At 37.1% G+C, this 15203-nt stretch overlaps 1 protein-coding gene across 1 annotated transcript in view; it reads left to right on the top strand.

The window, feature by feature from the left end:
- LOC100525597 (glycerophosphodiester phosphodiesterase domain-containing protein 4-like) overlaps positions 1 to 15203 on the top strand; it is a 105504-nt gene that overhangs the window by 21521 nt on the left and 68780 nt on the right. Inside the window, exon 8 of the mRNA XM_021063935.1 lies at positions 216 to 298. Within this exon, the coding sequence (XP_020919594.1) occupies positions 216 to 298 (83 nt within the window). The remainder of the gene's footprint in view (positions 1 to 215; positions 299 to 15203) is intronic.

Genomic DNA, 15203 nt, shown 5'->3' with positions numbered 1-15203 from the left:
TCTTTATTGTGCCCAGTGACATTGCCTCAGATGAGCAGAATCCCCAAATCAGTTTGGGTAGAGAAGAATGGAGGCAGGCTCTTTGAAAAAAGAGCCAAGGGAGCCAGACTCTGCTTGCTAAAGTCCTTTTGTTACTGGGCTCCCTCTCTACCCTAAAAGGGATGTTGGCAGAACGGACTCTGAGATTAAGGGCCTCCTGTCCTTTTCTTCCACAGCTGGGGCCTGAGAATACCATGATGTCCTTTGAGAAAGCTGTTGAAGAAGGTGCCTTCGGGCTGGAGAGTGATGTACAAATAAGGTAGGAAAGCAGGGGCCAGGGTGGGAGGAGAACAGACCAATACCAAGGAAGACTCCAGCCTGGCCCCATTTATAGGGAGGGCAAGTCCTGGGGAGTTTCCTGGTGTTCACACGTGCATCTGCACACAGCACACACACACGAACCACTTCTCCTTTATGAGCCATGCATCTGACCCCTGTATGATCAGATACCCTCTGTGGAGCCTCACACACCATTCAAATTTGTCCCGGCCGCATTGCAAACCTGCTTACCACTTATCCCCACGCCCTCCCTTAGCAACCTATTGAACCAGTGTTCCCTGGGCACCTATTGTGTACCTGCTGTAAATCCCTCTTCTGAGTGTGGGTTAGGAGCAGATGAGTGAGATCGAGTCCTGCCTAAGAGCTGTCCCAGGCAGTGAAGGAGACATGGCATGTTTACAAACAAACCCAGTGTAAGACCATTTGCGGTGAGCGCCTCCCAGAGAAGAGTAAGTCAAATGCAGTGGAACCTCAGTGGAGGAGGAAGAGGCCATCTCCTACTCTGAAAAAGATCTCTGTGCTCAGAATTGTGTTTGGGTTGGTCCTTAAAGGAAAAATACAATTTTACCAGCAGAGATGGGGAAAGATAATAGTCTGAGTAGATTCAACAGCTTATTAAAAGGTATCTAAATGAGAAATAAGTTTATAGATGAGTGAGCTAGCCTGTATGGATGCCAAAATTAATGTGCTCTGAGGACCTTGAAAACACTAAGTGAAACTAGCTAGAAACAAATAAACAAAGTAAAAAACTAATGAATGATTCTATTTATATGAAATATCTAGAAGAAGTAAATTCATAGAGACAGAAAGTGAGTTAAAGCTACCAGTACTGGGGGAAGGGAGGACTGGGAGTTACTACTTAATGGTTACAGAGTTTCTATTTGGGATAACATAAAGTTTTGGAAGTAGCTTTGTGTATGTAATTAATGCCACTGAATTGTATGCTTAAAAATGGTTGTCAAATGGAAAATTTTATGTTGTATGTATTTTACCACTGTAAAAAGTAAAAATAAATGCAGGAAAAGATAAACAATGGAAGAAGAATGGCCTTTTCAACGAGTAGCCCAGAGTAGTTAGACATCAGATGTTAAAAAAATAGGACCCTAAACCTCATAATATAAACCAAAAAACCCCCCAACTCAAAACTGATTATAGATTTAAATGTAAAATTGTAAAACCTTAGAAAATGAAAGAGGGGGACACTTTGGGGATGTAGGGCTGGCAAAATTTTCTTAGACTTCATACCAAAGCACTACTTATAAAATGAAAAAATGATAAATGAGACCTCAAAATGAAAAACTTTTGCTCTGCAAAAGAACTTGAGAATAGAATAAAAAGAGAAGTATAGATTGGGAGACACTATTTGTAAAATATATTGTTGACAATGTGCTTTGTATCTAAAATATACAAGAAACTCTCAAAACTCAAATAGTGTAAAAAAAATCCAAATAACCCAATTAGAAAATGGGCAAAAACTAGGAAAACACATTTCACCAAAGAGGATTCATAGATGCAAATGAGCACATGGAAAGATGTCCAGCTTCATTATCTATTAGGAAAATGCAAACTAAAACTAAAATTACTACTCAGCTGTCAGAATGGCCAAGTTTAAAAAACGGAGATAACTCCAAATACTGGTGGATAAACTGGATCACATATACATTACTGGTGCAAATGTAAAATGGTATAGCTGCTGTGGTAAGTTTGGAATTTTTTTTTTTTTTTTTTCCCACTGTACAGCAAGGGGGTCAGGTCATCCTTAGATGTATACATTGCAGTTACAGTTTTTTCCCCCACCCTTTCTTCTGTTGCGACATGAGTATCTAGACATAGTTCTCAATGCTATTCAGCAGGATCTCCTTATAAATCTATTCTAGGTTGTGTCTGATAAGCCCAAGCTCCCGATCCCTCCCACTCCCTCCCCCTCCCATCAGGCAACCACAAGTCTCTTCTCCAAGTCCATGATTTTCTTTTCTGAGGAGATGTTCATTTGTGCTGGATATTAGATTCCAGTTATAAGTGATATCATATGGTATTTGTCTTTGTCTTTCTGGCTCATTTCACTCAGTATGAGATTCTCTAGTTCCATCCATGTTGCTGCAAATGGCATGATGTCATCCTTTTTTATGGCTGAGTAGTATTCCATTGTGTATATATACCACATCTTCCGAATCCAATCATCTGTCGATGGACATTTGGATTGTTTCCATGTCCTGGCTATTGTGAATAGGGCTGCAATGAACATGCGGGTGCATGTGTCTCTTTTAAGTAGAGCTTTGTCCGGATAGATGCCCAAGAGTGGGATTGCAGGGTCATATGGAAGTTCTATGTATAGATTTCTAAGGTATCTCCAAACTGTTCTCCATAGTGGCTGTACCAGTTTACATTCCCACCAGCAGTGCAGGAGGGTTCCCTTTTCTCCACAGCCCCTCCAGCACTTGTTATTTGTGGATTTATTAATGATGGCCATTCTGACTGGTGTGAGGTGGTATCTCATGGTAGTTTTGATTTGCATTTCTCTTATAATCAGCGATGTTGAGCATTTTTTCATGTGTTTGTTGGCCATCTGTATATCTTCCTTGGAAAAATGTCTATTCAGGTCTTTTGCCCATTTTTCCATTGATTATTTGGCTTTTTTGCTGTTGAGTTGTATAAGTTGCTTGTATATTCTAGAGATTAAGCCCTTGTCAGTTGCATCATTTGAAACTATTTTCTCCCATTCTGTAAGTTGTCTTTTTGTTTTCTTTTGGGTTTCCTTTGCTGTGCAAAAGCTTTTCAGTTTGATGAGGTCCCATGGGTTTATTTTTGCTCTAGTTTCTATTGCTTTGGGAGACTGACCTGAGAAAATATTCATGATGTTGATGTCAGAGAGTGTTTTGCCTATGTTTTCTTCTAGGAGTTTGATGGTGTCCTGTCGTATATTTAAGTCTTTCAGCCATTTGGAGTTTATTTTTGTGCATGGTGTGAGGGTGTGTTCTAGTTTCATTGCTTTGCATGCAGCTGTCCAGGTTTCCCAGCAATGCTTGCTGAATAGACTTTCCTTTTCCCATTTTATGTTCCTGCCTCCCTTGTCAAAGATTAATTGACCATAGGTGTCAGGGTTTATTTCCGGATTCTCTATTGGAATTTTTTTATGTAATTAAACTTGCTTACCGTACAACTCAGAAATTGCACTCCTGCGTATTTAGTGCAGAGGGCGAAAATTTATGTTCATACAAAGACTTTTTCATTTCTGTTTATAGCAGCTTTATTTATAATAGGCAATATCTGCACAACCCCAGTGTCCTTCAAGAGGTTCAAGAGATGAATGTTCAAACTGTGTTATATCCATACCATCGCGTATTACTCAGTAGTAAGAAGGAATGACTTATTGATAACATGCAACCCAATTTGTATGGGTCTTATGGGAATTATGCTAAATGAAAAGAGCCAGTCTCAAAAGGTTCCAAGCTGTATGCTTTCTTCCATATATCAGTTTCAAAATGATAAAATTAAAGTGCTTTTGAATTAATCAGTGGTTGCCTGGGATGAAGAGGAAGAGAGAGAGAGGTGGCCTATGACTATAAATGGTAATAAAAGATTGATCCTATATCTTATATCTTTACTGCTCTATATCTTGACTGTGTTTATTGCCACCTGATTCTGTACATGTGGTAAAGTGAACACATACACAAATAAGTGCATGTAAAACCAATGAAATATGAATAATGTCAGTGATTTTCAGTAATACTGTAGTATAGTCATGCAAGATGTTACTGTTGGAAAAAACTGAGTGAGGATATGTGAGATCTCACTGTATTATTTCTTACAAACACGTGTGAATCTACAATTATCTCAAAATAGAAATATTTTAAAATTTCTATTTGAATACCATCAACTTAAAAAAAAGACAATCTGATTCTAAAATTATATGGGAAAGATAGAGGAACTAGGATAGCTGTGCCATTTTGACAAAGAATAAAGTTAGAGAAATCACACTATGTGATTTTAAGACGTACTGTGTAGCCACTGTCATCCCTATAGAGCAGTAAAGAGTCAAACATATTTTTTGGTTTTTTTGGATCTATATCCAGGACAAAGAATTATTTCTACTCCCTGTCTTCCATTTGAGCTCACTCTAACCAGACTTTTCCCACACCACTTCGGCGAGCTCCTTCTATGTTACCAGTGACCTTAAACTTCCCGGACATGATGGCAAATTTTAAGTTTTCCTCTTAACCTCTCAGCATTTGAATATTCCTTCTTTTAAAGAGCATTTTCGTTATTTGGCTTCCAGAATATCGTACTCTGCTGATTTTCTTTCTTCTTAGCTGTTTCCTTTGCTCACCTCCTACCATCTTTTCTTTCCCTCAAAATGCTGGCATTTTTGAGGTTTGCAATAAAGTATTCCTAGGGGAAGTCTTATTCTCATCCCACTCCCAAAGGGAACTTGTTTTGACTGAGTGTTCACCCCACTTTGTGAAACTACAAGCACGTTGCTCTTAGGACATGCCAAACGTGTTTATATGTAATTTTGATTGGAACCTGATAGTTTTGAGAAATATTTAAAGAGGAGGGAGGCATGTCTGTACTTCAGAAGCAAGTAATATAAACAGATACTCAGCACCTGAGAGAAAGCCTATTGCAGGCCCTGATAAGAACCTATACAAAGATTTTTGGCTGCTGAGGTTTAGCATAAAAGCCAGGCCAGCCATATCCTCCCTTGAGGACCATGCAGCAACACGTCTCTGGATAACACTGAATCATATTTCCTGAGGCAGTGTTGACCTCCTGGTGTGGGCCAGAAGAGAAATCTTACCACTGGAATCTGAGACAGAGAGATGAAGATCCTGATAAGCTATGTGGCCTATTTTTACTTTCCTTCCCTACCAACTCAGGCTCTACTTAGCTTTTTAAGGAAACTAAACCAACTGTTGTAACTAATGTGTGTGCATATGTGTGTGTGTGCACATGAAGGGGAGAGAGAATGGTAATTTCTGTCAGTATTGCTTAACTTTCAACATCCATGGTGAACAAAATATGAACTGTTTCAGTAAAGATGTGCCATGCCAGGCCATGTTAGAGCATGAGACAAAACTAAAAATCAGTAATGCTAATCCTGTTTATATTTAAATTTTCATTTTTTGTTTATAAAAAATGGATTTTATGTCAGATTTTTAAAATATTTAAAAATAGTATTTATATTGATTATTGAATTTTTTGGTACCGCCGTTAAATTTTGCACCTGAAGTGAGTCTCTACTACTATCTTGCTATTTGTTTTCTCATTTCCTGCCTCCTTTTAGATTAATGGGGTAGTTTTAGGACTTTCTTTCCACTGTTGGCTTATTAATCAACCTCTTTTTATTGGTGGTTGCACTAGAGTTATAAAATGATCTTTAACCTATCACCTCTTCCTTTAATTATACCTTTTTTCCTGTGTAAAATACAGTCTTTTGACAGTGTAATTCTATTTCATCTCTCCCATCATTTGACCTGTTACTGTCATCTTACAATACATTGTTATTAATTTTTGCTATAAACAGCAAGTAATCTTTAAAAATTAAAAAATGAGAAAAGTGTTTTCACTTTTTACTCATCATTTCAGATATTCTTCATTCTTTCATGTAGATCTAATCTTCCTACTGGTATCTACATTTTTGCCTCTTTGTTAAGTATAACTATATTGACTTCAATGCTTTCATATATTCAAAACATTTTTAATGTTGTGAGATTTGAACTTACAATCATAAATCTAGGTCCGCTGACCTATTTCATGTTTTCAGTTAGAATTATAAAGGTAAGCTGGGCCAACATAAAAATTTACCTGAAATGCTAGATGCCCAAATATTCCTTAAGCACAACAGTAATAACACATGTATGACTATTTTAAACATATGTACATTTAATTCTTAATCTTTCCACTTGGAAGTTCACTTATTCACTAAGAAAAGAATTGTCATCTGGGTTGGTTTTCTAAGTTAATATATTGTGGTGCCTTTTTAAAATTTCAATTTAAAAAATTGCAATAAAATAAAAACCATAGATGTACCGTCTTATCCATCTTTAAATATATAGTTTAGCGTTGTTACATATATTTATAATGTTGCTTAACTTTCAACCATCTCCACAACTCTTTTATCTTATCAAAATGTAACTCTGTACCCATTAAGCAGTGACTCCCCATTCTCTCCTCCCCCCCAGTCCAGCCCCTGAAAATCTCATTCTACTTTTGCCTCTGTGATTTTAACTACTCTAGGTACCTCATATAAGTGGAATAATATAGTATATTTTGTATGTTACTGGCTTAGTCATTGGCATAAAATCCTCAATTCATTCATGTTATAGCATACTGTGGAATTTGTTCTAGAAAGGATAAATAATATTCCATTGTATGTATGTACCATATTTTGCTTCTCCATTCATCAGCCGATGGACACTTGTGCTGCTTCCACATTTTAGCTGTAGTGAATAATGTGATACTGAATGCAGATCCATAAATACCTCATCGAGACCCTGCTTTCAGTTTATTTGTGTATATACCCAGAAGTGAGATTGCTGGGTCATATGGTAATTCTATTTTTAATTTTTTGAGGAAGTGCCATACTCTTTTCTACAGTGGCCATGCCACCTTATATTCCCACCAACAGTGCACAAAGATTCCAATTTCTCCATGTTCTTACCAGTAACAATAAACCCATTGTTTTCTATTTTTTGATAGGAGCTACCTTAATCATTGTAAGGTGGCATATCATTATAGTTTTTATTTGCATTTCCCTAGTGATTAGTGATGTTGAGCCTCTTTTCATGTGATTATTAGCAGTCAAATCTTTTTAATTTTTTTTAATTTATTTCCCCAATGCATATTTTTTCCTACTGTACAGCAGGGTGACCCAGTTACACATACATGTATACATTCTTTTTTCTCACATTATCTTGCTCCATTATTGGCTTTGGAATGGATTACCAAATCTTTTTAGACAAATATCGAGTCATTTTTGAATCAGTTATTTTTTTGTTGTTGAGATTTAGGAGTTCTCTGTGTATTCTGGATATTAATTCCTTATCACATATAAGATTTTCAAATATTTTCTACCAGTATGTGGGTTGCCTATTTAGACTGTCAATAGTGTCTTTTGAAGCACAAAATTTTTAATTTTCATGAAGCCAATTTGTCTAATTTTTTTGTTTTTGTTTCTGCCTTTGTTGTCATAGCAAAAAAAAAAAAACAAAAAAAAAAAAAAAAAAAACCATGGCCAATCAAACATCATGATTTCCCCTTATAGACTCTTCTAAGCATTTTAATATTTTAAGATTTTTTTCTAAAGTTTGGGTGTTCAATCCATTTTGAGTTAATTTCTGTGTACGGTGTTACATAAAGGTCCAATTTCATGTGAATATCCATTTTTCCCAGCACCATTTCTGGAAAAGATTGTTTTTTCCCTGTTGAATGGCCTTGTTACTCTTGTTAAAAATCATTTGATCATACATATGAGGGTTTGTTTCTGGGCTCTCTATTCTGTTGTTGTATTTGTCTTTATGCCAGTACCATATTACTGGTGTTTTGTAGTAAGTTGTGAAATCAGGAAGTATAACTCCTCTGGTTTCGTTCTTTTTCAAGATTGTTTTGGCAGTCTGGGATCCCTTGTGACTCCATGGATTTGAGGATGAGTTCTTCTATATCTTCAAATAATGTCATTGAGATCTTGTTAGAGATTGCACTAAATTTGTAGATTCTTTGGGTGGTATTGACACTTTAGCAATGTTAAGTCTTCTATTCTGTGAACATGGGATGTGTCTCCATTCATGTATGTCTTCTTTCACTTATCTCAGTAATGCTTTCTAGATTTCATTGTATAAGACTTTCACCTCCTTGGTTCAGTTAATCCTTTTTTTCCTGATTTTTTTAATAATGATTTTTATTTTTTCCATTATAGCTAGTTTACAGTGTTCTATCAATTTTCTACTGTATAGCATGGTGACCCATTACACATACATGTATAGATTCATCACAAGTGATTAGACATAGTTCCTAGTGCTAAACAGTAGGATCTCATTGCCTACCCATGCGAAACGCAATAGTCTGCATCTGTTAACCCCAGACTCCCAGACAATCCCACTCCCTCCCCCTCCCCCTTGGCAACCACAAATCTGTTCTCCAAGTCCATGATTTTCTTTTCTGTGGAAAGGTTCATTTTTAAAATTTCCTCTTTGATCTTTATGATTTCCTTCCTTCTGCTGACTTTAGGTTTGGATTGTTGTTCTTTTTCTAATTCATTTAGGTGGTGGGTTAAGTTGTCAATTTGAGATTTTTCTTCTTTTTTGAGGAAGGCCTGAATTGCTATGAATTTCCCTCTGAGCATTACTTTTGCAACATCCCATAGATTGGGAGTGGTTGTGTTTTCATTATCATTTGTCTCAAGGTATTTTTTAATTTCCTTCTTGATTTCCTCATTGACCCATTCGTTTTTTGTAGTCTCCATGTAGTTAGTTTTTTCTCATTTCTTTTCATGTGGTTGATTCCTAGTTTCATGCCATTGTGGTCAGAAAAGATACTTGAACTAATTTCTGTACTCTTAAATGTGTTGAGGTTAGCTTTGTGCCCCAGTATGTGATCAATTCTTGAGAATGTTCCATGTGCACTTAAGAAGAATGTATATTTTGATTTTTTTGGATATAATGTCCTGAAAATGTTGATTAAGTCTAACTTTTCTATTGTGTCCTTTAGGATCTCTGTTGCCTTATTGATTTTCTGTCTAGAGGATCTGTCCATTGTTGTGAGTGGGGTGTTAAAGTCTTCTACTATGATTGTATTCCCATCAATTTCTCCTTTTATCGGTTAGTATTTGTTGTAGGTATCTGGGTGCTCCTATATTAGGGGCATATATATTGATGATTGTAATATCCTCTTCTTGAATGGATCCTTTAACCATTAAATAGTGTCCTTCTTTGTCTTTTTTATGGCCTTCATTTTAAAGTCTATTTTGTCTGTTATGGGTATTACAACTCCTGCTTTCCTGTCATGTCCATTGGCATGAAATATCTTTTCCCATCCCCTCTCTTTCAATCTATATGTGTCCTTTGCCCTAAGTTGAGTCTCTTGTAGACAGCAGATTGAAGGATTTTGCTTTTCTATCCAGTCAGCCACTCTGTGTCTTTTGATTTGAGCATTCAGTCTGTTGACATTTAAGGTGATAATTGATAGATGATTATTTATTGCCATTTCAAACCTTGTTTTCCAGTTGATTCTTTGTTTCTCTTTTCTTCTTTTTTTGGAGGGTTGGATGGTTTTCATTTATTTTATGCTTGAGTGCTTTTCTTTTCAGTTTTTGTGAATGTAATGTTCAGTTTTGATTTGTGGTTGCCCTGTTTTTTAAATATGTTAACCTCTCCCTATATCTGCTTACTTTAGCCTGATAGTCATATAGGCTCCAACACATCATTAAATTTTTTTAATTAAAAAAGAATCTAAATTTTCTTATTTTCCCTCCCATATTGTATGATTTTGTTGTCTTTTTTAAATTTTTTAAAAAACATCTTCATATTTAGATCTGTATACTGGCTTATTTGATTGCTTTCCAATTGCGGTTTCCTCCATTCCATTTCTTCTTACTTTTTTTTTTTATTTTTTAAGATTAGCTCTTTCAGTATTTCTTTTAGAAAGGGTTTAGCGCCAGAGAAAGCTCTGCCCGGCCACTGGAAGTCTGCTTCCATCGCGGGGCGGTCCTTCCAGTTCCAGTTGCCCTGGGGAAGTGCTCCCATGTCTCCCAGCAGCCGGGCTAGCCGCTCCTGCCCTCTGGAGTCTCTGTGCTTCCGTGGAGCAGCTGCCCAGCACTGCCCACTCCCTGGAAGACTCTGCGGCCCAGAAGCACTGGGGCAAGACCTGCATGGCCACAGGAAGTCTGCCTCCATCACAGGGCAGTCCTGCCAGTTCCGGCTGCCCTGGGGAAGATCTCCTTTGTCTCCCAGAGGCCTTGATAGCTGCACCTACACTCAGGAGGTGCTGCATTCCTGCAGAGCAGCTGCCCAGAACTGCCTGCCCCCTGGAAGAGCTCTGCAGCCCAGAAACGCCAGAGCAAGCTCTGCCTGGCCATGGGAAGTCTGCCCCCATCGAGGTGCAGACCTGCCAGTCCCACCTGCCCTCAGGAAGACCTCCTTTGCTTCAGAGTGACCCTGCTAGACCCGCCCACCCTGGAACCACCCAACTGCCTCAAAGAAGACCAGCCAACACTGCCAGCCCACAGGAAACACTCCACAGAAGTGCCAGGGCAAACCCTGCCCAGCATGGGGAGTACACCTCCACCAAGAAAAAGAAAATAACAAGCAAGATGAAGAAGCTCAGAAACCATTCCCAGTTAAACAAACAGGAGAACTCACCTAAAGCAGTCAACAATGAAACAGATCTCTGCAGTCTGACAGATTTGGAGTTCAAAAGGGAGATAGTGAAAATACTGAAGGAATTAAGAGAAGATATGAACAGTAATGCAGACTCCCTCGAAAGGAACTGGAAAATATAAGGAGGAGCCAAGAAAAGCTAGAACATTCATTAGCAGAGATACAAACTGAGCTAAGGGCAGTAAAAACCAGAATGAATAATGCAGAGGAGTAAATTAGTGATGTGAACATAGAATAATGGAAATCACCCAAACAGGACAGCAGACAGAAAACCAAATGAAAAAATATGAAAGCAATATAAGAGACCTATGGGATAATATAAAGTGGGTCAATCTATGCATAATAGGAATTCCAGACAGAGTAGAAAAAGATAAGGGGATGGAAAATATATCTGAAGAAATCATTGCTGGAAACTTCCCAAATCTAAAGATACTGATTTCAAGATACAGGAATCACAGAGGGCCCAAACAAGTTGAACCCAAATAGACCCACACCAAGATGCATTATAATAAAAATGGCAAAAGTTAATGATAAAGAGAGGATCCTAAAGGCAGCAAGAGAAAAGCCAAGTGTCACTTATAAGGGAACCCCCCATAAGGCTATCAGCTGATTTCTCTGCAGAAACTCTACAGGCTAGGAGGAATGGCAAAGGTATTTAAAGTGCTGTGCGGAAAAAATATGCAACCTAGAATACTCTATCCAGACGAATATCATTAAAGTAGAAGGGGAAATAAAATTTTTTTCCAACAAACAAAAGCTAAAAGAATACAGCAATACAAAACCCATTCTCAAGGAAATATTGAAAGGGCTTCTTTAAATAAAAAAAAAAAAGAGGAAGAACTAGATGGAGGAAACCACAATCAGAGAGCAGTCACTCAAATAAGCCAGTATACAGATCTAATCATGCAGATGTTTAAAACAAAATAAAATTAAGAAGAAAAAAAAGAGACATCAAAATCATAAAATGTGGGCAAGGGAAGTAAGGAAATAAATAGTTTCTTTTTAATTTTTTTAAATTTTTAGTATGGTAATGAAGTGTTTGAACCTATGGGACTATCAGGCTAAAACACACAATTATATAGGAAGGGGTTAACATACTTAAAAAACAGGGCAACCACAAATCAAAACCAAACATAGCATTCACAAAAAATGAAAAGAAAAATACTCAAGCAGAAAATAATTGGAGACCATCCAGCCAAAAAAAGAAAGAAAGAATGGAGAATCATAGAATCAACTGGAAAATGAGGCTTAAAATGGCAGTAAATAATCATCTATCAGTTATCACCTTAAATGTCAATGGACTGAATGCTCCAACCAAAAGACACAGAGTGGCTGATTGGATAAAAAAACAAAAACCTCTAATATGCTGCCTACAAGAAACTCACCTTAGGACAAAGGACACATAGATTCAAAGTGAGGGAGTGGGAAAAAATATTTCATGCCAATGGACATGACAGGAAAGCAGGAGTTACAATATTCATATTGGACAAAATAGACTTTAAAATGAAAGCCATAAAAAAGACAAAGAAGGCCACTATTTAATGGTTAAAGGATCCATTCAAGAAGATGACATACTATCATCAATATATATGCCCCAAATATAGGAGCACCCAGAGACATACAACAAATACTAACAGACACAGAAGGAGAAATTGATGGGAATACAATCGTTGTAGGAGACTTTAATACCCCACTTACATCAATGGACAGATCCTCTGGTGAGAAAGCCAATAAAGCAGCAGAGATCATAAAGGAGACAATAGAAAATTTAGACTTAATTGACATTTTCAGGACACACTATATCCAAAAAAATCAGAACACACATTCTTCTCAAGTGAGCATAGAAAATTCTCAAGAATTGATCACATATTCAGGCACAAAGCTAACCTGAACAAATTTAGGAGCATAGAAATTATTTCAAGTATCTTCTCTGACCACAGTGGCATGAAACTAGGAATCAACCACAGGAAAAGAAATGAGAAAAAACCTACTACATGGAGACTAAACAACATGCTACTAAAAAACCAATGGGTCAATGAGGAAATCAAGAAGGAAATTAAAAAATACCTCGAGTCAAACGATAATGAAGGCACAACCTCTCAAAATCTATGGGATGTCGCAAAAGCAGTCTCAGAGGGAAATTCATAGGAATATACAGGCCTTCCTCAAAAAGAAGAAATCTCAAATTGACAACTTAACCCACCACCTAAATGAATTAGAAAAAGAAGAATAAAAAAGACCTAAAGTCAGCAGAAGGAAGGAAATTTTTAAGATCAAAGAGGAAATCAATAAAATAGAGATTCAAAAAACAATAGAGAAAATTAATAAAACCAAGACCTGGTTCTTTGAAAAGGTAAACAAAGTTGACAAACCCCTGACAAGACTCACTAAGAAGAGGAGAGAAAAAACCCAAATAAACAAAATTAGAAATGAAAAAGGAGAAATCACAATGGATACTGCAGAAATACAAAAAACTATAAGAGAATACTATGAACAACTATGTGCCAACAAATTTGACAATCTGGAAGAAATGGACAACTTTCTGGAATCTTACAGCCTACTGAAACTGAATCAAGAAGAAATAGACCAACTGAACAGACCCGTCACTAGAAATGAAATTGAATATTTCACAAAAACACTCCCTGCAAATAAAAGCCCAGAACCAGATGGCTTCACAGGTGAATTCTACCAAACATACAAGAGGATCTGGTGCCCATTCTCCTTAAACTTTCTCAAAAGTTTGAGGAAGAAGGAACACTCCCAAAGACATTCTATGATGCCACCATTACCCTAATTCCAAAACCAGACAAAGATACCACCAAAAAAGAAAACTATCAGCCAACATCTTTGATGAATATAGACGCAAAAATTCTCAACAAAATTTTAGCCAACCGAATCCAACAACATATCAAAAAGATCGTACACCATGACCAGGTGGGGTGCATCCCAGGTTCACAAGGATGGTTCAACATATGCAAATCAATTAACGTCAAACACCACATTAACAAAAGAAAAGTCAAAAACCATATGATCATCTCAACAGATGCAGAAAAGCATCTGACAAAGTCCAATATCCATTCATAATAAAAAACTCTCACCAAAGTGGGTATAGAGGGAACATTCTTTAACATAATCAAAGCCATTTATGACAAACCCACAGCAAAAATGGTACTCAATGGAGAAAAGCTGAAAGCCTTCTCACTCAAATCTGAAACAAGACAGGGATGCCCACTCTCACCACTGCTCTTCAACATAGTTTTGGCAATCCTAGCCACAGCAATTAGACAAACAAAAGAAATAAAAGGCATCCAAATAGGAAGAGAATAGGTTAAACTGTCACTGTATGCAGACGACATGATACTATACGTAGAAAACCCTAAGGACTCAACCCCAAAACTACTTGAACTGATTAACAAATTCAGCAAAGTAGCAGGATATAAGAGTAACATTCAGAACTCAGTCACATTTCTGTATACCAACAGTGAAACTTTAGAAAAGTAATACGAAAACACAATACCTTTTAAAATTGCACCACAAAAAATCAAATACCTGGGAATACACCTGACCAAGGAGGTAGAAGACTTATATGCTGAGAACTATAAAATGTTAATCAAAGAAATTAAAGAAGATGTATTGAAATGGAAAGATATTCCATGTTCCTCGTTGGAAAAATCAATATTGTAAAAATGGCCATACTACCCAAAGCAATCTGCAGATTCAATGCAATCCCTATCAAATTACCCATGACATTTTTCACAGAACCAGAACAAACAATCCAGAAATGTATATGGAACCACAAAAGACCCAGAATTGCCAAAGCAATCCTGAGAAACAAAAACTAAGCAGGAGGCATAACTCTCCCAGACTTCAGGCACTATTACAAAACCACAGTCATCAAGACAGTGTGGTACTGGTATCAAAACAGACAGATAGACCAATGGAACAGAATAAAGAACCCAGAAATAAACCCTGACACCTACGGTCAATTAATCTCTGACAAGGGAGGAAAGAACATAAAATGGGAAAAAGAGAGTCTTTTCAGCAAATCTTGCTGGGAAACCTGGACAGCTGCATGCACATCAACGAAACTAGAACACATCCTCACACCATGCACCAAAATAAACTCAAAATGGCTAAAAGACAAATAAGACAAGACACCATCAAACTCCTGGAAAAGAACATAGGCAGAACATTCTCTGACATCAACTCATGAATATTTTCTCAGGTCGGTCTCCCAAAGCAACAGAAATAAGAGCAAAAATAAACCAATGGGACCTAATCAAACTTAAAAGCTTTTGCATAGCAAAGGAAACCAAAAAGAAAACAAAAAGACAACTTACAGAATGGGAGAAAAGTTTCAAATGATGCAGCTGACCAGGGCTTAATCTTTAGGATGTACAAGCAACTTATACAACTCAACAGCAAAAAAGCTAACCACCCAATGGAAAAATGGGCAAAAGACCTGAATAGACCATTCTCCAAGGAAGATAAACAGATGGCCAACAAGCACAT

This window comes from Sus scrofa, chromosome 9, assembly GCF_000003025.6.
Source record: "Sus scrofa isolate TJ Tabasco breed Duroc chromosome 9, Sscrofa11.1, whole genome shotgun sequence".
In the NCBI taxonomy this organism is placed as follows: domain Eukaryota; kingdom Metazoa; phylum Chordata; class Mammalia; order Artiodactyla; family Suidae; genus Sus; species Sus scrofa.
This window is presented reverse-complemented; position numbering and strand designations above follow the sequence as displayed.